This window comes from Scyliorhinus torazame, chromosome 1, assembly GCF_047496885.1.
Source record: "Scyliorhinus torazame isolate Kashiwa2021f chromosome 1, sScyTor2.1, whole genome shotgun sequence".
Taxonomy (NCBI): Eukaryota; Metazoa; Chordata; class Chondrichthyes; order Carcharhiniformes; family Scyliorhinidae; genus Scyliorhinus; species Scyliorhinus torazame.
Genome location: NC_092707.1, coordinates 386896732 through 386918920, shown reverse-complemented (window position 1 = coordinate 386918920; position 22189 = coordinate 386896732). Strand labels below are relative to the sequence as shown.

Genomic DNA, 22189 nt, shown 5'->3' with positions numbered 1-22189 from the left:
AGAGGGTTATTCATAGCTGTCATATGGCTCTGGAAACTCCACTTAAGGAACCCGTCACTCTCATCATGAGAAAGGGATACCAGTCGCTAAATGTCCTGATTGACCATGATCTCCAGCTGACAATCCTGCATTGGGGGAAAGGCGTACAGCAGATTTTGAAGAAAATTTAAAAAACAGGAGCGGCTGTGGGACATAAGGCCCCTTGAGCCCATAGCTAATCCTCTAGCTCCATTTTCCCACCCTATCCTCATATCTTTTGCTACCCTTAGTAACCATAATCTCAGTCTTGAACATACTCAATGACGGAGCATCCGCAGCTCCCTGGGGTAGAGAATTCCAAAGGTTCATAACCTTCTGGGTGAAGAAACCTTGCCTCATTTCAGTCCCAAATGGCCAATGCCTTTTATTGAGACCATAATCCCTGTTATAACCAGTGGAAAGAGCCTGTCAGTATCTAGTGGCCTTTGTTTTTCATGATTCTACCATCCTTGATTTATGTGCAGATGCTGGAAATTACTCTTTATTACACCCGACAATGTTTCTGTAAACTATAATTGACAAACAGACATTCAAACCAGGAGCAGAGAGTAGGCCATTCAGCCCCTCGAGCCTGCTCCGCCATTCAGTAAGATCATGGCTGATCTGATTGTGGCCTCAGCTCCACATTCCTGCCGACCCTGATACCCTAGTCAAGAATCTATCTACCTCTTCCTTAAAAATATTCCAAGACCCTGCCCCACCACCCTTTTGGGAAGATCATTCCACAGACTCTTGACCGCCTGAAAGAAATCATGGGCTGGATTCTCCGTTGGATTACGCCAAAATCGCGAAACGCGATTTGGAGGAGAATAGGTTCTGTCGGCAAAATCACGGCGGGCGCCGATTTGACGCCAAATCGCAATTCTCCGTCACCTGACGGGGGGACAGGCTGAGTGGCTGGGGTGACCTCCCACGGGACTGGGGCGGTGTACAGTACAGGCTGGCATTGCCGCGGGCTGAACGGTAGCCATCTTGCTGTGCAGCCCACTGACCTTTGCCCCTGGTTCTGCAGAGTGACACCGGCCATATGGGTGATCCCCAACCCTCCGCCATACCCTCCCCCACCTGGCCGCCAATTGCTGGCCGCCCACCCAGGGCAACACCCACAGTAGACCCTACGGGAGCGTCAGGCGGAGGTCCTGGAGCGTACCGCTGGCAAGGGCGGTACCCCTGGCAGCAGGGACAGGCACTAGGGCCAGAGGTCCCCACAGTGACGGCCACTGATGGGGCCAGGAGTCCGGAGCTGGGGGGGGTGACACGACATGTGGACGCAGACCCGCAGTGCCAACCAGGGACACTATATAGCCCGGTGGACCTGGGGGTACGCACCATGCTAACATGTTGGCCTTTCACCCTCTACAGACAATGGATATTGGAATTCAACCAGCAATGGTGGCCTCCCTGCTGGTCGCCGCAGCCCTGGGGGATGCCCTGTGGCTGTACGAGCTGGAGATGCTCGAGGAGGAGGAAGCTGCAGCAGCAGAGCATGCAGCAGTGGAGCCTGCCCCAGAGGAACAGGAGCCGGCCGCCCAACAGGCTAAGGAGCAGGAGGAGCCAAGGAGGCACCGCGTGAAGCCTCATGGGTGGCCTGGGCGCCCACCCCCCCGCCGAACATTCCCACCATCATCACCCCAGTGATTTGATAGGATCATGTGATGGAATGCCCAGCTTGCATGCAGGGATCACCCAGGTGGACGGTGGAAAGTGCTACCATGGGCAGGAGTCAAATGTTGTCTAATGATGTGGAGCACCAGAGCTCATCGCAGAGCAGGTTGTCATCATCCTCCATCCCATTGGCCAGACCCTCTGTTACTTCCAACCCACAACTCCGTAGTGAGGCAGGAAAGTATCACAGAGGGGGTTGCAGGGGAGGGCATGGCCGGGGGGGGGGGGATGTGGTGTCCGTGCCCCTGGCCCCCTAGTGCTGCGGTGTTCCGGCACCTCCCCCTCAGGAGTCACCGGCACAGGCCCCAATACCTCCTCCTCCCTCGGGGTGCCCGATTGCCCCCGAGCTACTCCATGGGACGGGGATGCGAGAGGAGCTATCCCCTGGTTCCCCCGCCACCTGGCGCTGACAGTCCTGGAGGCCCGCTCTGGCCTCGCCCAGGGTCTGCATGCTGGAGGCCATGGAGCACAGGGAGTGGACCATCTCTATCTGGGACTGCGCCACATCATCCATTGACTGTGCCACCAAAAGTCTGGGTATGTGTCACATCAGCCAGTGACTGAGTCATCTCCCTCTGGGACTGGGCTACCTCCCTCTGTCTGCTCCACGTCGGCCAGCACCTGGGCAATGCCGCCGGTGCTCTGAGCCATGGTCCGTTTTGACTGGGCCACACTCAGGATTGCTGCTGCATTGTCCAAGGTGGCTCTGATTGCCTATAAGGCGGCAGCCCTGTCCTGGGCCTCGGCCAGCACCTGCACAGATTGCCCCAGGCCTTAGACATGCTGACCCATAGCCAAAGTCATTGCCCCCAAAGAATGCCTCCACCGCGGACCCCACCCTTGCGTGTGGTGATATGCCTGAAATTAATATCATAGATGGCTGGTGGTGTGACGTCCAACCAACAGGTGGCGGTACAGATGCACCATGCGGTCTCAGGACAGTGGTCATGTGACCAGGCAGTCCAATATAAGTGGGGCACATCCGGCCATCAGCAGATGGTTGTAAGACGTACAGGTGAACTGTCGTGCTCGGTGTAGTTCCAGAGAAGTACAAAGAAACTCCATGATAACTTGCTCTGTAACATATCGCTATCTTACCACGTGTGATTCAATAAAGATCCTGGTTTGGACAAGTCAAGTCGTTTGGTAGATTCCTTGATAGACATCGAACACCAAACACAACCTCCTGTGAGTGTTGGCCTGGTTGGCACACATGGTTGGCATCACCTCCTGCTGCTGCACGCGGTTGGATTCCTCCAACTGCACCTGAAGGTGCTGGATGCTCGCCGACAGCCCCTCATGTAGTTCCTGGCTCTGTGACTGCATCTCCACTATTGATGGGATTGTCCGTTCCAGAGGTCCGAAACCGGTCTGTACCCGCACTCCAACCGCCTGCCCCCTCGGGTGTTCCTACCTCCACCTGCTGTACCAGTTCAGCTGTGTGGTGCGCACCAAATAGTATCCCAAAGGCCTCTTACTAAAGTGCCCAACCGCGCTGAGTGTCTCTGGAATGGTGGGGGACGTTGGAGGCAGCTGTGACGGGAAATCCATGTCATCCTCCGACTCGAGCTCCCGGGTGTCCTGAGTCTCAGATGGGGGGCTGGCGTCTGAGCTGCTCTCAGCGTCAGTGCTCGGCTCATGGTGGGGGGGAGGTGAGCACTGGCTGTGGCACTGGCTGGGGATGGGGGACGTCAGATGGACCTGCCCCATCTCCAGCAGATCCTGTAAGACAGAAGACAAGACGCATGATTAGACCGTGGGCCGAGGAGGAGTGCAGGTGGTGTGAGTGAGGTTGGTATGTGGGTGAGGGTGGTGTGTGGGTGAGGGTGGGGGTGAGGGTGGTGTGGGTGTGAGGGTGGTGTGGGGGTGAGGGTTGTGTGGGGATGAGGGTGGGGGTTAAGGTGGGGGTGAGGGTGGTGTGGGATGAGGGTGGTGTGGGTGTGGTGTTGGGGGTGGGGGAGGGGAGGTTGACACACATGCCACGTGGAACCACACTGAGCAGGGTCTCACTCCCTTGCCCGCGGCTGAACTCCACCCCGGCGGCTTCCGTTTGTGCCATGCCGTCGGCCACATCCAGTGGTCTACTATGGTGAGGGGCTGCAAGTCCGGTGGTCCCCCTCTAGTCTCCTCCCGCTCCCGACGGTTGTGGACGGCCTTCTCCTGCGGAGGAGGGCAAACAGAAAACAGCATTGTTAGACAGTCCGACACATGCAGCCCAGGGGTGGGTAGCTGGTGGCCTCAATGTCCAGGGGACCTGGCCATGGCAGCCTGAATGGTTGTCAGCATTTGATGCAGGGTGGGGTTTCTGCTGCCCTCGGGTATGGGGGGGCGGGTCAGGTTACGAGTGTGTGGGACACGGGTTAGTGCCAGGGGCACAATGTTGTCTACTCACCCTCGCCACCCTGAGGTGGCCTTGCAGTTTTTTACGGCATTGTTGGCCGGTCCGGACGGTGTTACCCATGGCGCTGACAGTCTCTGCCACCTGCGCCCAGGCACAATGAATGGCAGCGGCTGGTAGACTCCTTCCTGGGCTGGGGTACAGGGTCTCTCCTCCACTGCGTCCAGGAAGGTCTCAAGCTGGGCATCCATGAAGCACAGGGCCACACGTCTTGATGGCATCTTGTTAGCTGGGATGGTGTATGTGGGGAGTGAAGTGTGTCTGTGCGGCTCCAGCTTGTCAGCCTCAATGTCATTTGCGAAACCGGCAAATGCAGCACTGTTTCTCATTGGAATCGATTGTGTTCCACGTGGCACCGGTGCTAGCCCCTCAACAGTAGCACAATCTGTCCAGGTGTGCAGCCAATTTTGCTGTTGTGGAACTCCACGAATTCTGCACCAGCGTCAACAACGGAGAATCCCACCCCCTTTCTTCGCATTTCCGCGTTCTAGTCGCTCCCACAAGCGGAAGCATCCTTTCAGCATCCACCTTCAGTAAGATCACCTCTCTATCGTCTAAACTCCAATGGGTTAAGGCTCAACCTGTGCAACATTTTCCCATAAGATAACTTCTTCACAACCAGGACCCAGTCGACTGAACCGTCGCTCAACTGCTTCAAATGTAATTATGTTGTTTCGTTAACAAGGAGGCCAAAACTGTATGTAGTACTCTCGATGTTGGTCTCGCCAACGCCCTGCACAACGGAAGCAAATCATCCCCGCTTTATATTCCATTCGCTTGCAATGAACAACGACATTCTCTTTGCCTTCCGAATTACCCGTTGTACTTGCAAACTAACTTTGGTGACTCATGTACCAGAACTTTAGGAAGTTGATTGAAAGTGAATTCAGTGATTTCCGCTCACTTACCCCATCCTGTGGGGGCACTCTTTCCCTCCACGCCGGCCTGTGTAAAGCTCCGCCATGGCCGGCGCGGAGAAGAATCCCGCTGGATCACGCTGGCGCTCCTGCGCATGCGCCAACTGGTGGGCGCGGTGCCAACCACTCCAGCGCCGGCCTAGCCCCTGAAGGTGTGAAGGATTCCGCACCTTCTGGGCCGCCTGAGGCCGGAGTGATTCACGCCACTCCTCGGCGTTGGTACGGCCCTCCCCGCCGGATACCGGAGAATCCCGGCCATGGCGTTTAGTGGCTACTCTTTATACTGTGGTGTCGTGTGGTCAAGGTCTCTGGTTTATTTTTGACCTCACTGGGCTGTAGCTGGATCGAGTTATCTATCAACCTTCGCTGTACATAGAGAGCGAGTTAAACGGAGAATAGAAATACTGGATAAACAATGTGCCTCGCAGCTCACATTATTTCAGGAAATTCCAAATGTGACTTCTCACCATGTGTTATGTACCTGGTGTACGACATAAAAGTGCTCGCATAGACCAGCGCTGAAAGTCAGAATTTGTTTCCTCTGAGATTTTTAAGGCAGCTTAAATTACTAACATCATCCTGTGATCATATAGTTTCAAAAATCTTTACATTAGAATGTTCCTGAAAACATCAGCTGTGCTTGACCATAAATCAAAACTATTTTCTGCGACTTTTAACCTAACTCGCTGGCAGAACTCTCAGGGATTGGATGAAATTTTGGGTTTACACCAAGCCTGCCCTGTATTGACTTGTATAGGAATTAAACTCAGGAGGGCTTTAACTGATCCAGACAGCTTCACAACAAATAGGTTAGGTTACTCATACTCACGCCAGTATTGTTCTGCTTATTTAGTTAATTAATACAGATTGAGTAAACCATTTCTGATATTAAAACAGCCAGAGAATCTCAGGTTGGGCAGAGAGAAACAGAGTTAACGTTTCCAGTTTGTGTGACTCTTCTTCAGAGCTCTTCAGTTTCCGATATCCGTGATTAGCCACCATGCAGAATTACGTAGCATAAATGCAGAAACAGACCATTCAGCCCATCCAGTCCATGCTCATTCGAACCTCCTCCCGTATTTTCCCATCTAAATCTCTTCCCTTTTCTCCCATTTGCTTGTCTAGTCTCCCCCTAAGGAGACATGGCCTGTCAATCTTTTCTGAATATATATGCCCATGGATTTCTGGGGCAGGATTCTCCGTTTGCGAGACTAAGGGTGGGATTCTCCGTTTGCGAGACTAAGGGTGGGATTCTCCGTTGCCCGACGCTGAAATTGTATTCGAGCTTGGATCTGTGGATGACACATACTTCCCCCCACAGCTGTCTTCAATACGTCCCACCATCCCAGAGACACTCACCTCGATTGGGCACTTTATTGAAGAGGCTCCTGGGACACTATCTGGTGCGCACCACACAGCTGCTCCGGTACAGCAGGTGGAGGTAGGAACACCCGAGGGGGCGGACGGTCGGAGGGCAGGCCGACCCGAGGAACTACCTGCCGTCCAGACTGGTCTCGGGCTTCTGGAACGGACAGTCCCATCCATAGTGGAGATGTAGTCACAGAGCCAGGGACTACATGAGGGGTTGTCGGCGAGCATCCAGCACCTGCAGGTGCAATTGGAGGAGTCCAACCGCGTGCAGGAGCAGGAGGTGATGCCAAACATGCGTGCCACCCAGGCCAACACCGTACGAGTGGCGTCCGCAGTAGAGGCATTGGGGCAATGGTTTGGCTATGGATCAGCATGTCCAAGGCCTGGGGTATTCGGTGCAGAAGCTGGCCGAGGCCCAGGACGGGGTTGCCGCTTCACAGGCGACTATGTCCCAGAGCCACCTGGATATCGCAGCAGCGCTCCTGAGCATGGCCCAGTCACAGCAGGCCAAGGCTGGGAACGTCGGCGGCATTGCGGAGGCATTGGTCAATGTGGCACACATACAGACGGAGCTGTCAGAGGGCAGCACAGTAGCACAGTGGGTAACACTGTTGCTTCACAGCTCCAGGGTCCCAGGTTCGATTCCCAGCTTGGGTCACTGTCTCTGCGGAGTCTGCACGTTCTCCCTTGGTCTGCGTGGGTTTCCTCCGGGTGCTCCGGTTTCCTCCCACAGTCCTGAAAGACGTGCTGTTAGGTAATTTGGACATTCTGAATTCTCCCTCGGTGTACCTGAACAGACGCCGGAATGTGGCGATTTGGGGCTTTTCACAGTAACTTCATTGCAGTGTTAATGTAAGCCTACTTGTGACAATAAAGATTATTATTATTAGGTGGCCCAGTCCCAGGGGGAGATGGCGTAGTCACTGGCTGATGTGGCGCAACCCCAGAAGGTGGTGGCACAGTCGCAGTGTGATGAGGCGCAATCCCAGAATGTGATGGTCCACTCCCTGTGCTCCATGGCCGCGGACATGCAGACCCTGGTCGAGACCAGAGCGGGCCTCCAGGGGGATCCTCAGGGGATAGCTCTGCGCAGACTCCCTCCCATGGAGTAACCCGGGCTGCATCGGGCACCCCGAGGGAGGAGGAGGTGATGGGGCCCGTGCCGATGACTCCCGCAGGGGTGCTGCCGGAACTCTGACTCCCCCCCTTCCTGTCCCTGGCATATCTGGTGGACAGCGGGCAAAACAGGGCGGGACCACACCACCTGGGACACCCGAGCAGTAGTCGAGCCCATCCAGGCCCGGTCGCCCCTGAAGATGTCAGCCAACGGGGACCGATGTTGCAGGGCGGAAATCACAGCGGGCCGCCCCCACTCCTGCTGTACCATTTGGGGATCCACCCAGACGTAGCCCATGCTCCCCCCTCCCCCCCAGATCATCACCACCACCGCTACCTCAGGGATCCAATGGGACCGTGTGATGGAATGGCCAGCTCATATGCAGGGAAGGATCACCAAGGTGGACGTTGGAAAGTGCTACCGTGGGCAGGAGTCAGACATTGTTGTATGATGCAGAGCACCAGAGCTCATCGCAGAGCGGGTTGTCATCATCTTCCATCCCATGGACTAGCCCTGGTGTTACTGCCAACCCAGGGCCCCGACCCTGTAGTGCGGCACGTGTGTATCACGGTGTGTTCCAGGCCGGGGGGGGGGGGGGGGCGTGGAAGTAAGCGGTTGTGGGGTCGGGATGCGGTTCCCATGCCCCTGGCCCATACTTCCCCCACCCCCACCCCCCTGCCCTCACTCCTCGTTGGTGAACATGGAGGCGATCAGAGTGTCCTGTGCGCCTGGCCCTGGTGCACATATCGTGCGGCCTCCCATGCCTGCCTGGGCTCCATGTTTTGCCCATCCACCCCTCCCCCGCATCCTCCATGTTGGATGAGGCCTGGCCTTCATCCTCTTCCTCCAACATATCGCCCTTCTGCTGCGCGATGTTGTGGAGGATGCAGCAGGCCGCCACGATACGGGCGACCATCTCAGCATCACACTGGAGTGCCCCTCCAGAGTGGTCCAGGCACCTGAACCGCATCTTCAGGAGGCCGAAGCACCGCTCGATCACACCCCTGGTCGCTGCATGGGCGTCGTTGTAGCGGGTCTCCATGTCGGTCTGTGGTCTCTGGGTAGGCGTCAGCAGCCACGACCGCAGCGGATAACCCCTGTCACCTAGGAACCAACCCTTTAACCGGGGGTGCGTCTCAAACATGTCAGGAATTGTTGAGTGTGCCAGGATGAAGGCGTCATGCACGCTGCCCGGGGTACTGGGCACAGACGTGTATGATGCGCAGCTAATGGTCATATATTAGCAACACGTTCATCGAGTGGAACCCCTTTCAGTTTGTGTAGAGCGGCTTGTCATCAGCCAGTGCTCGTAGGGGGACAATCATCCCTGGACCCAGGGCATCCCATCAATGGCGGCGAGCCCCACTGCCCGGGCTTCCTGGTGGGCTCGGTTCACATTGAAGTGGATGTATTGATCTGCCTGGGCATATAGGGCCTCTGTGACGGCAAGAATGCACCTGTGCACTGACGTCTGTGAGATTCCGGACAGGTCCCCATTCGGTGCCTGGAAGGACCCCGTCGTGTAAAGTTCAGGGCGACTGTCACCTTGATGACCACCGGGAGTAGAATCCTCCCCCATATCCCCATGGTGCCAGGTGTGCTATCGTCTGGCAGATATGTCGCACTGTCTCTCTGCCCAGCAGGAGTCCTCAACGGCACGCCCCGTCCAGCAGGTTGGATTGGATTTGTTTATTGTCACGTATTCCGAGGTACAGTGAAAAGCAATTTTCTGCATTCCGCTCAAACAGATCCCTTCATACATGAAAAGAAAATACATAATAGGCAAACATAAAATACATAATGTAAATATATAGACACAGACAGGGGTGAAGCACACAGGAGTGCAGTACTGCTCAGTAGAGAAGATGTGTGAAGACATCAGATTAGTCCATAAGTGGGTCATTTAGGAGTCTGGTAACAGCACGGGAGAAGCTGTTATTGCGTGTTCTCAGACTTTTGTATCTCCTGCCCGATGGGAGAAATTGGAAGAGTGAGTAAGCTGGATGGGAGGGGTCTTTGATTATGCTGCCCACTTTCCCCAGGCAGCGGGAGGTGTAGACAGAGTCAATGGATGGGAGTGTAGCCATCTGGGATGGCAAAACGTAATTAGAATTAAGAAAGGCAACCATATTGGCCGCCATATTCAGAGCCAAATGAAGAGAAACACAATTAGCAACATTTACTGGCGATTCTGATGGGATTCGTCCCAGAAGTGGCCTAGTCACTCCGAGAGAACCCAAATTTGAATTGGAATCCAATTGGAAACAGAAAGACCACAAGTGTGAGAATGATACTGATCAAACCTCTGAGATTTGGAAGTGTGTTAATGCATGCGTACTAACAGGATTATAAGGTAAACCTGAGAGATTTTGTTGTGTAAAACTGTCGGGAGTTTTGTAGACCGGAAAATAGCATAAGCCGTACCCATGTTTATATCACCACTTTATCAACCCCAGTTCCAAATTCAGTAGAGAACACAGAGATAGAGAAAATGGCAATGAAGGCAATGGAACGTCTTATGAATCCCTAAGAATTTGAGGTCGTAGCGACCAGTAGAGTAGGACAGTGTCCCGTATGGGAATAGGAAATCAGAAAGTACCTCGAAGGGAAAGGATGGCCCCTTTGGAGCGAATTCTACGCGAATGATGAAACAGGTCCCGGGAGTATAGGACATACTTGGTGGGAGAACCTGTCGGAGATCCACAAGAAGAGCTTAGAGAAAGCTCGCAAGCCAATGGCAATCGTGTCCTGCTTGGCACAATTGAGAGGCACAGAGGAGGTCGTTAGGATGCTCCGTAGAGAGATTGAGGAGAGAGACAGAAATAGTGAGGGAGATGTGAGCGAGTTTAAGAAGGACAATAAAGATTTGAGAGAACAGTTAGGAGCGAGGGGCAGAGAGGTGGATGATGCCAAGCGGGCACACCAGTCCTGTCTTGCCCATTTGAGTAGTTTTCAGACCCAATATGATAAGGCTTACCAGAACACGCAATGTGCGGTCTTGGTAAGACAAGAAACCGAGCAACAAGTAGAGCAACTGCAGAAACAGCGCAATGATTTAAAAGCAGCCCTACGAGCGCTCCACTCTTCCACGACGGAACAAAGGCAGAGCTCGGTAGATCACGCAAAGTGCCGGAAGCAAATTGCAGAATTGCAATTTCTGCTTTCTGTCCAGAATGGGTTTCAAAGTACATTTGGACCCCAATTAGACCAGGAAAACGGCCCCGAATGGCTGGAGTTAAATGAAACTGCCCACAGACACGTACATGGGACATGTACGCAAGAAAGACCCCAAAAGAGCAAAGCACCCTAACCCCCGACTGAACAGACAGAATATACCCCCATGAACCCTGTAACCACACACCGCAGGGCCGCAGCAGAAGGAAACGCAGATTTCCTATATACAACCCCGTTAACCGTGACCCAATTACGGGACGCGTGTGGAAAAATTACACCGTTCCTTCCCACATCAGAACTCTACCAGTTTTTCGCTAGAGTTAAACAACAGGCTACCATGTACGGCCTGGACGAAAAGGAGCAAGTGAAGCTCACAGTTTTAAGCCTCGACCCTTCAGTCGTGGCAGCCCTTCCTGACCCACAGAATGTAGGAGGAGGCACACTTCAAGAGATGCACACAGCGATCCTAGATGCGATCGGCTTTAACAGAGGAGACCCCGTAGAAGGCGTGAACAAGTATAGGCAAAAGAAAACAGAGCACCCCACAGCGTTTGCTGGATGCTTGTGGATACATTTTACAGCGGTATTCGGAGAGTTAGCCCGCACCCATTTGTCCGCAGATGATATGGCCAAATGGACTTGAATCCTAGTCTCTCGTGTGACAGATGCAGGACAGAAAGCTTGCGCAAATTACGACCCCTCAGACGAGGCCCACAACGAGAAATGGGTTTTGAAGAGATTGTCCTGCGCTTGGGAACCATCTGTCCAAGGCAAAACCGCATTTGCAAAACCAGAGGAAGAGCAGGCAGACATGAATCCAGTTAAAGCGCACCAGAACCCCGCATGGGTAAATGAGGGCAGGAACAGCCCACCACAGCCAAAATCCCAGCAATGTTACAACTGTGGTCAATTATTCATAGAATTTTTTTTTCATAGAATTTACAGTGCAGAAGGAGGCCATTCGGCCCATTGAGTCTGCACCAGCTCTTGGAAAGAGCACCCTACCCAAGGTCCACACCTCCACCCTATCCCCATAACCCAGTAACCCTACCCAACACTAAGGGCAATTTTGGACACTAAGGGCAATTTATCATGGCCAATCCACCTAACCTGCACATCTTTGGACTGTGGGAGGAAACCGGAGCGCCCGGAGGAAACCCACGCACACACAGGGAGAATGTGCAGATTCCACACAGACAGTGACCCAAGCCGGAATCAAACCTGGGACCCTGGAGCTGTGAAGCAATTGTGCTATCCACAATGCTACCGTGCTGCCGTAGGACACTTTGCACAAGAATGCAATGCGCCCCTGAAGCAGCAGAAAAACCAACAGACAGACAGTCTAAATAAGAATAGGGCAAAGCCAATCCATAGCGTTAGCGCCCGTTCAGAGAACATAGACATGAACGGCACCGACTGACAGTGTTCGGGCTCCCCAAGTTGGGTCTGCGACACCCTTTGGGACAAGTCCGGTAGACCGGTCATAGCAGACAAAGTCCGGGGACACCCCGTAGAATTTCTTTGCGACACAGGAGGGTCCCTCACCATACTCAATTCCTCCACGATGTTCCAGCGAGACACGTGGCCCACAACAGACACCATCACACTCAGCGGTTTTACAGGTCATTTACAACAAGGACACATCACAGCCCCTGTAGCGATACAAATAGGGAACATTACAACCAAACACCCCATAGTTTTGGTCAATCTACCCCAGACAGTTAATAAATGTGTATGGAGAATGGCAAAAACAGCACGAGCCCCCGCCACGCTCACAGTTGGAGACTATGAAAACAGGATTAGCACAGTAGGAGATTTCAGGTTCGACCCTCGAGCCATTAGTCAGGACAGACAGGTTAGGGAAGTCCTGCAGCAACACAAAGCAGCATTTGCACAGCACAAGCACGACTGTGGCAAGATAGCTGGCTTGGTAAATACTACAGGTCCCGACCCCAGACCCCAAAAGCAGTATGGTTTTCCCCAAGAGGCAGAGAGAGAAATCTCCAAAGTAATAGAGAGTCTGCTTGATCAAGGCGTACTCAGATCAGTAGCCTCCACGAACAACTCACCAATTTGGCCCGTCAAGAAACCCGATGGATCATGGCAACTGACCATTGATTACCGGGAACTAAACAAAGTAACCCCAGTAGCAGCCCCCACCGTGGCCACGAGTCCCGAGACCATGCTCAAACAGGGACTCCAGTCAAAAAAAAATTTGGTTTTGGACATTAGCAACGGCTTTTGGTCCATTCCATTGGATAAAGCGTGCCAGTACAAATTCGTCTTTACATTACAGGGACAACAATATACGTGGACGTGCCTTCCACAACTCCCTCTCCATTTTCCACCGACAGCTGGCAAATGGACGAGCAAAATTTTCCCGACCCGATTGTCTGGTCCAGTATGTAGATGACTTGCTACTACAGACAGACACAAAGGGAGAGCGCATTTCGCTTCTCGCTGAACTCCTCGCACTCCTAAAAGAAATTGGATGTAAAGTCAACCCCAAGAAGGCCCAGATTTTGCAGGAAAAAGTGATTTACTTGGGTACAGTAATCACTCATGGTAAACGCGAGATTGAGCAAAAGAGAATTGACTCGATCGTCAAATTGCCCCATCCCCATAATGTCTCAGCCCTCCGGTCATTTTTAGGACTGGTTGGCTACTGCAGAAACCATATCGACGGTTTCGCCACAAAAGCCCCTATCCGAACTTCTCAAGAAACAGGCACCTTGGGAATGGCTTCCACAGCACACGGATGCCGTGGATGCTTTAAAAAGAGCCCTCAGCACAGCCGCCGCATTACAGGTCCCAGATCCACTTTCCCCGTACGCAATCGAAGTTGCAAGCACCGACCGAACCATTTCGGCTGTGCTCCTCCAGGAACGCCATGACCAATTACGCCCCGTGGCATACGCCTCACGCGTGTTAGGTCCTGTCGAGCAAGGATTTTCTGCCTGCGAAAGGCACCTGCTCGCAGTTTTTTGGGCAGTACAGTACTTCGCCTACATTACAGGACTCAACCCCATCACCATCCTCACTGAACACACCCCAACACAGCTATTATTAGACAGTCGGCTTAAAGATGGCACAGTCAGTCAAATCCGCGCAGCCCGTTGGACCTTTCTTTTACAGGGACGGGACAATACAGTTAAAAGAACCAAGACCCACACTTTCCTAGCCGATAATTTGCAATATACAGGTACCACACATGAGTGTGAGATCATCACCACAAAACACAACACAGGCCCATTTATACCTAAGTCAGCTCCCAGGAAAGCAGGTAGTACACCCCAGAGACTCCAGCCCACAGACACGTGCGTACCCCTGAAAATTTATGTGGACGGCTCCTCCACAGTTTTGAATGGAAAGAGAATCACCGGTTGTGGCATTTATGTAGAGGACGCGCAGGGACGCGCCCTAGATGAGTTTTCACTAAAGATACCAGGACATCTAGGCTCACAGACAGCAGAACTGGCAGCCATAGCGTACATTGTAGACCACCCTGACTCGTTTCAGACCCCGGCAGACATATATTCGGTCAGTTTATATGTCTGTAATAGTTTAACAGAATTCCTACCCCTGTGGGAAACTAGAGGATTTGTTTCCGCAGAAGGAAAGCCCCTACCCTCAGCCCCATTACTCCGACATATCCTAGAGACAGCCAAAAATAGGAAATATGGCATAATTAAAGTTCGCAGTCATCACCGTTCTTCCCCCCCCTGGTAACGTTAAAGCAGACGCCCTAGCGAAGGCAGGTTCCAGGCATGGTTACTTTTGGAACTCCCCTGAGAGCACCCCAGTACACACGGTTCAGGTCTCACAGACCAACATTCAGGATCCAGCAAAGGCCCAGAAGGAAGATGGAAAACTCAGGGAAGTTTTAAAAGGAACCTTCCCAGCCCTGTATGACAAGTTTAAGAACACAATCAGATGGTGTGATTTTGAAAGACGGCATTTATGTAGTTCCCAGCCAGGACAGGAACCAGATTATTTGTCAGTTCCATGACAATCATGGACACCAAGGCATTGAACCCACCCCACCTCAGACCTATCTGCTGGTGGCCTGATTTAAAAGCCGATGTTACTCACTACATTGAAAATTGCTTGATCTGTGCCCAGAACAATCCGGACAGATATGCAAGAAAGGCTCAGCTTAGTCACACCCACCCCGTTAATGGCCCCTGTATGAATTTGCAAATAGGTTATATAGAACCCCTACCCCCCTGCAGAAATGGTTATAAGTATGTGTTGGTGGTCATCGACACCTTCACAAAATGGGTGGAAGCTTTTCCATTGAGAACGATTACAGCCTAGACAACAGCTAAACTACTAACACAGCACATCTTTACAAGATGGGGCCTCCCACGCAGTATAGAGTCCGATCAAGACTCCCATTTTACAGGACGAGTAATGAAAAACGTCCTCACAATTTTCGGAATCAGGCAAAAGTTTCACATAGCCTACCACCCCCAGTCAAGCGGCATTGTAGAGAGAATGAATAGGACTTTAAAAGCCACTCTCAGGAAAATGGTACAACAGAACAACAGCACCTGGGATTCAGTTCTCCCATTTGCTTTAATGTTCTTAAGAAACACGGTATCCACGTCCACAGGATACACCCCCCACACCCTCATGGCCGGACGCCATGAAAGGGACAGAGTATTTATTAGGACTGGATTTGGCCAGCCCCGCAGTCACCGCCCACACGCATGAAAATGTTGTACAGCAGCTTATTGAGAATATAAACGCAGCCCAGCTCACAGCAGCTGTGAGACTTGGGACCAGGAGGAAACAAAGCAAGGCTTGTTTCGATAAAAAGGTACACGCCACCGAGTTTGTAGTAGGGCAGCAAGTGATGCTTTCCCGAAACAACCCCAGTTCATTCCTTTCCCCCAAATGTTCTGGACCATACTCCATTTCGGACAAAGTCAGCCCCTCGGTATACAAGAGCACATATCCCAATGGCAAGTCGGCGTGGTTTCACATAAACCAGCTTAATGCTTATGGCTCGCAGAACAACCATTCACACCACATCTTGCTCGCAGCAGCAGACGAGCATGCCCCGCCCACAGATGACGTATTCCTACCCTCCCCCAGCCAGTCCAGTCCGCCCTCAGACACATCTTCAACTCCACCCCCAGAGGCACGACTCCGTCTCTCCCTTCCTTCAACCAGCAGCGACAGCGACAGTGAAAGCGATAGCAATGACGACAGCCACAGCACACCACGTTATGAATATACCCCTGCACGAGGCCCCACTCCCAGCGAATCCGAGCATGATTACAGCGACCCCTTCGAAATCACATACATCAAAGCTCCTGACCCAGACCCGCCCGACGATTACGGATTAAAACCTAGCAGCTCCAATCTCGACACACGATTCTGGCACTGAGACAATTCATTCAGGCTCATCTGGAATGATGAGATGGACCCGAATTCGCCCCAAGCAGCTTTAGCCAAACTACTCCAGTCAAGAGTATGGCAGCCGGGAGAAGATGATGACATAGAGTCTGACTCCCACCAAACGAATCCCTTTGCGACCCTGTTCGCTACTGAGCAATGAGGTGTCCACATGATGAAAAAAAGGAACCGATGGAGAGATACGGTGTCCTTTCTGATGGAACCTGCACCATGTTTGTTGTATGTTTGTTTGTTTAATGTACATGTTTGTTGTTTGTGAATTTGAACGTTTTTCATGGCCCCACGCCACCACCCTTTTGATGCCCAATGGCTGTTAGAGGAACTAGTTTGTCGACAGACAACTGTTCAGAGGAACTAGTTTGTCGGCAGACACCACTCATAGCTACTCCCCTGATTCGATCACGAGAGGCAGCCCCCACGACGACCACATTCTTACCCGTTCTTGCCGGTCGCTCAGGCAGTGGAGAAATGGCACTGGTCCCCGCCCTGCCTGAGGACACCCCTCTGGTCAGCTATGCTCGGGTAGAGCACAAACGGCACTGGTCACCGTCCTACCCGGGGATTCCACACATTTCTTACCCACCGCGGCCCATACGCACCCCATTTTGGCACTTTCAGTTCGAAATTCCTTTGTTTGTTTTTGGCAACCCTTAGGTTGCTTCCGTATGCTATTTACATCCTCAAACACTAGGATGGTAGATCGCACAGGCTGCGAGACGGTTCGCACTGTGTCAGTATTTTTCTCGGATGTCTTGTCCCAAATATTTGGTTTAAAAAAAATGAGGGAGTCACAGATGGTGACCAATCATAATGGGTAATTGGCAACAAGGACAGACAGACAGACATACGAGATCTTAAGCAAGATAATAACAGATATTATGCTTGTGTCCATAGAACTACGGAACCTCAGGAACCCTAGAGGAAGAAAAAGAAGACAGAAAGACAGAAAGATGAAGACAACCTTCATGTTCTACACCTGGAACTTAGCGGGATCCCTTTAGTTGCGTGCGGACGCTATCCCCCTGACCCCTACCACACAGGCCGTGAATGAGTCCCACCCCTACCATACACTACACCACGAGATATTGAACCCTGAGACAGTTACCGACACCCCGACCTGGTGTGACAAGTTTATAACTTGGTATTCACTATCGTACATAGTAGAATCACTCTTAGTACTGGCGATACTCTGCAATGTCGTGCAGACACTTAGACTCAGAAAGTGGTGAACGAGAGCCTACCGCTCTCGCACCCCGGTATACACATTTAGGTCCCCTATTTTTGGACTTCACCAAACCCCCCAAACCCTCGAGTGAATTAAAGTGCATCCGTTTTTCTTTGTGTTTGTTTTGTTCAATAAAGAAATGTAAGCCTCTGTGCTTGACTGCCAAGCCAGAGAAACTTGTGTTGCTGCTATTAGTACATTTAAAGTGTTGTAGGTTATTGAGTGAGGATAGTTTATTGAGGATAGTTAGAGGTTCCAGTTTTTTTATTTTGTAATGCATGCCTGAATGTCATAGCGCCCCGTAGAGTTTTATACTGATGTATGTAAATAAAATGATTTTAGGTAAAAATTGTGTTTCATAGGATAGGGCAGTGTAAAGCCCGTGAAGTGCTTATGAGTGCCCCGCTTAGTCAGAGAACGAAGACGACGCGGTAATGTGATCCTTCACGCTTCGCATTGAGGATCACAAGGAGGAGGTGTAGCCATCTGGGATGGCCACTTCCCGATTACAAAATGGACACTTTGCAAAGATTGCAGGGAAAATGGACAATACTGAGAAAACAAGCAGGTTCAGGGTTTGTCTGTTGATTAGAGCCGCAGCTCCCAGACAAGACCAAAACTGCAAAACCCATTAGCATACTAATGGGCCATCTCCGGGGACAAAAGAGTAACATTTAAGTAAACGATACTAAGGCAGACACCCCGGCGCCAGAGGAGACCAGAACAAAGCAGGCCAACGGCCACTTAGGACACACCCAGCCATCAGGGCACCCACCCCTTTATTGGAGGAAATCGATAGGAACGATTGAGAAACAGCCCAATTAATTGGGGCCAAGTTCAAGGCCCGCCCAAAAGCGCGCAAAGCCCCTTTTGGGTATAAGAAGGATCCCCCAAGAGAGAATCGCTCTCTTGGACCCGGCTCTCACCGAGGAGAGACCTGCCCAACAGCTGCACCAGAACAAGTAAGTCCAAGGTCAACGCACGCTACCAGACAGACGACCTTAGCTGTTATCCCATATCAGTTCCACCTCAGCAGCCTCAGAACCGAACAACGGCCATTGTTCCTCTGACTGAGTGGGCACCCGAAGCTAAGTATAGGCTTTAGCAGTAGTGATAGTTTAGTCTGTAATATTTGTGCATGATTATATCGAACTGTGTGTGTAAATAAATAAGCATTTGACTTTGAACTAACTAACTGGTGTATCGAGTCTTTGATCAGTATTCGGTTTGAACCTTGTGGCGGTATCGAGAGATACCTGGCGACTCTAGAGCAAAACGTAATTAGAATTAAGAAAGGCAACCATATTGGCCGCCATATTCAGAGCCAAATAAAGTGAAACACAATTAGCAACAGGAGGTGGGTTTGTGTGATGGACTGGACGGTGTTCACAGCTCTCTGAAGTTTCTTACGGCCTTGGGCCGAGCAGTTGCCGCACCAGGCTATGATGCAGCCAGATAAGATGCTTTTTATGGTGCACCTGTAAAAATTGTTAAGAATCAATGTGGACATGCCAAATTTCCTAAGTTTCCTGAGGAACTAGAGGTGCTGTTGTGCTTTCTTTGTTGTAGCGTCGATGTGGGTGAACCAGGACAGATTTCTGGTGATGTGCACACCTAGGAATTTGAAGCTGTCAACCATCTCCACCTCGGCACCATTGACACAGACAGAGGTGTGCCCTCGAATGACAGGTGGCGTCGGCACACACGAGGCCTCATGCGGCGCCTCCTTGGCACCTCCTTGTCACTTCCTCCTCCTCGGCCTGTTGGGCAGCTGGCTTTCCAACCTGGGCAGCTGCCATCTGTCTCTCTGCTGCCCGCTCCACTGCTGCAGCTTCTTCCACCTCCTCGAGCACTGCCCACTCGTACAGCCGCAGGGCATCCCCCAGGGCAGCGGTGATCAGCAGAAAGGGCACCATTGCTGGTTGAATTCCAACATCCATTGTCTGCAGGGTGTGAAAGGTCAACATTAGCATGGTACATGCCCCCCCGTGCCCAACCAGGTCCACCGGGCTAGATGGTGGCCCCAGTTGGCACTGCAGGCTCTGCCCTAGCATGTTCCTTCCCCCATCCCTGAGCCCTGGCCCCGTCATTGCCCTGCATCGTGGGGGCCTGTGGCCCTGGTGCCCATCCATGATGTCAGGGGTACCATCGACTGGCATTGCCCTTGCCTAGGGCTACTGGGAGTGTTGTCCTGGGTGGGCCGCCGGTGGGTGGCGGTTGGGTGAGGGGCAGGGGACCCATATGGTCGATGTCCCTTGGCAGAACCAGGGGCCAAGGTGGGTGGTCAGTGAATGCACAGCAAGATAGCTGTCGTGATGGTGGTCCGTGCCTGCACACCGCCCCAGTCCCGTGTGGGGGGGGGGGGGGGGGTGTCATCCCAGCTACTCAGCCTGTTCCCCTCACCCCCCCCCCCTTCGCCAGCTCCGGCAGGGCCCCCCCCCCCCCCCCCCACCCCAGCCAGCATGGCAATGTTTGATGTGTTTGAAACTTTGATATCGCCGCCAGCGGAGAATGGAGCAGGGCACCAGAATCAGGACTGGGTGCCGCTGATTCTCCACCCAATTGTGATCCCTGCTTCAGGTGGCAGAGAATCCTGCCTCTAGTATCATCCTTGTCTATCTTCCCTGCACCTCTCTATCATTCTTTACATCTTAGTGGCTGGGACTGCTGCAATATAAGTGTGGTCCAGCCAAGGTAGGAGACACGTTTATCAGAACCACACTACTTTTCAATTCTGTCCCTCTAGGAACAAAGCCTGGTGCGCGCTTTGCGCTTGAAACGGTCTTGCCAACCTGTGAAATAACTTTTAGTGATTGATGTGTTTGTACTGGGAGATCCGAACTGTTTCTCTGCTCCAAGCAGACCGGCACCAACAAAGAAAACTGTGACTTGCCTCTTCTTCCTACTAACATGCACATTTATCTGCGCTCCCTGCAGCATTTCCAAATGATTTTGCAAAAAAAGGGGTTTGGCACAGGCTTGCAATGGGAAGATTGGAAAATGACACAAATCGCCAATCCTCCAGGATCTTTTGGCGCAGTCCCTGTTTGTAGAGGGACGGTCGGAATAAAATATGGACCAGGACACGGGGGGAGCATTTCCTCTGTAAATTGCTGGGGGGGGGGGGGGGGGGGGGGGATCTTTTACAACCAAATGATAGGTTAGAGGAGATTCCCAGCCAGAGTAACTTTGAATAAGACTCGAAACAATTGATTGGAACAAAATAATCACAATTTAAAACCTGCAGTTTTACAGTGTAATCTGCCCACTGAATTGAATACATGTGTTCGATGTTGCCTATGTAGCAATGTGACATTCATTTCTGCTCTTCCTTGCACTTCACTCGCCAAAAGCAAACTTTAAAAATGTTCTCAAAATATTTTTACACTTAACTTTCCATCCATCCAGCAGTTCCAACGAGACTTACCTGTGGAAGTAATGTCCACAGAACATAAAGGTGAGGATTTTGCTTCCCATGCCATCCAGGCTGCCCACTTGGTACATTAACAGCATCGGTACAAGAAACGATGGCAACTCCATGACGAACCAGCCAACCTTAGCTGGGACATATATGGCAGGCTGCCCCCCAGTTTGATATCGGCCGTACAGCTGAGCCGATTTCCCAGCCTGCTGGATATTGTAGATTGCCAAAGCCAGCAGGGAGGATGTCAGTCCATACACAATGCATGGGTTACACTCGCACATATCTGGTCCTGGGAGCTTTGTTTAAGAAGTGACAACTTCTGTGTGTGTCTGCTCTCTCCCAAGGAAGTGAGGTTGAATGTAGCTGAACTCGATATTTAGCATTGTTCCGTCCGCCGCGCCAACCCAATCACCGGCTGGATTTCGAATTTCTCCACTTGACTTGCAAATCTGCCCCCCCTCGGAAACAATCTCCTCCAAAAGCTGGAATTTGTTTTGGGTTTGTTTAAACCCACAAATCAGCTCCTCTACCTGCTCGGGCAAGTCAACCAGTCGATCACCGGGAGCGATGAGCAACCTCAAATTCCCAGTAAGTGGGGAGCGAGAGGAGAGATTGTGACCCTGGCCGCATTCACAGACTAACTCGGCGCCCACCTCTCCATTTCCACCCGTTTAAAATGTTGGAGGAAAAAGGCAGCTTCTGACAGTTAAGGTCATTAAAGCCTTTAAAGCCCCGCAGCGTGTCCTCCCCAACACCCGCTTTAGTTCCACCTCTGTGACATTGTCCACCTTTGCCCCAGTACTGTCCACACCCCCTATTCATGTATCATTGTGTTTGGATTTGCCTCCCCCCCGCCCCCCCCCCCCCAGTGCACTCCTTGCTGATCTTTCAGACTCTGCCCACAATAAACTGCAACTTCGAACACAAACAAAACGCTGCCCCTGCTGAAAATCTGAACCAAAAACAGAAAAGTCTAGAAAGGCTCAGCAAGTCTGGCAGCGTCTGTGGAGAGAGAAACCGTCAGCTCGGAAGAAGGGCAGCACGGTAGCACAGTGGTTAGCACTGTGGCTTCACGGCGCCAGGGTCCCGGGTTTGATTCCTGGCTTGGGTCACTGTCTGTGCGGCGTCTGCATGTTCTCCCCGTGTCTGCGTGGGTGTGGTGCTTTGTATTTGGGGTAGTACGGTACCCAGTGATGCCGAGAAGCTATTGGTGGACAGACACTGGGTCCTGATTGGTTCTGCCGCCTGCTGGCTCCACCCAGTAAGGCGGAGTATAAGAACCCGGGTTTCCCCAGCAGCCGCATTCTGTAACCGAGCTGCTGGGGAACAAGTCTGCGTAATAAAGTCATCGATTGACTTCATCTCTTCTCTCCTCATGAGTGATTGATTGTGCTACAGTGGGTTTCCTCCGGGTGCTTCGGTTTCCTCCCACAAG

General features: G+C 52.2%; 1 protein-coding gene across 1 annotated transcript in view; it reads right to left on the bottom strand.

Annotated features, from left to right (window-relative positions):
• The window catches only part of LOC140409280 (3-oxo-5-alpha-steroid 4-dehydrogenase 2-like), a 39423-nt gene extending 18021 nt beyond the window's left edge, over window positions 1-21402 (bottom strand). Inside the window, exon 1 of the mRNA XM_072497692.1 lies at window positions 20758-21402. Within this exon, the coding sequence (XP_072353793.1) occupies window positions 20758-21035 (278 nt within the window). The 5' untranslated portion in view covers window positions 21036-21402. The remainder of the gene's footprint in view (window positions 1-20757) is intronic.
• Window positions 21403-22189: the final 787 nt, after the last annotated feature.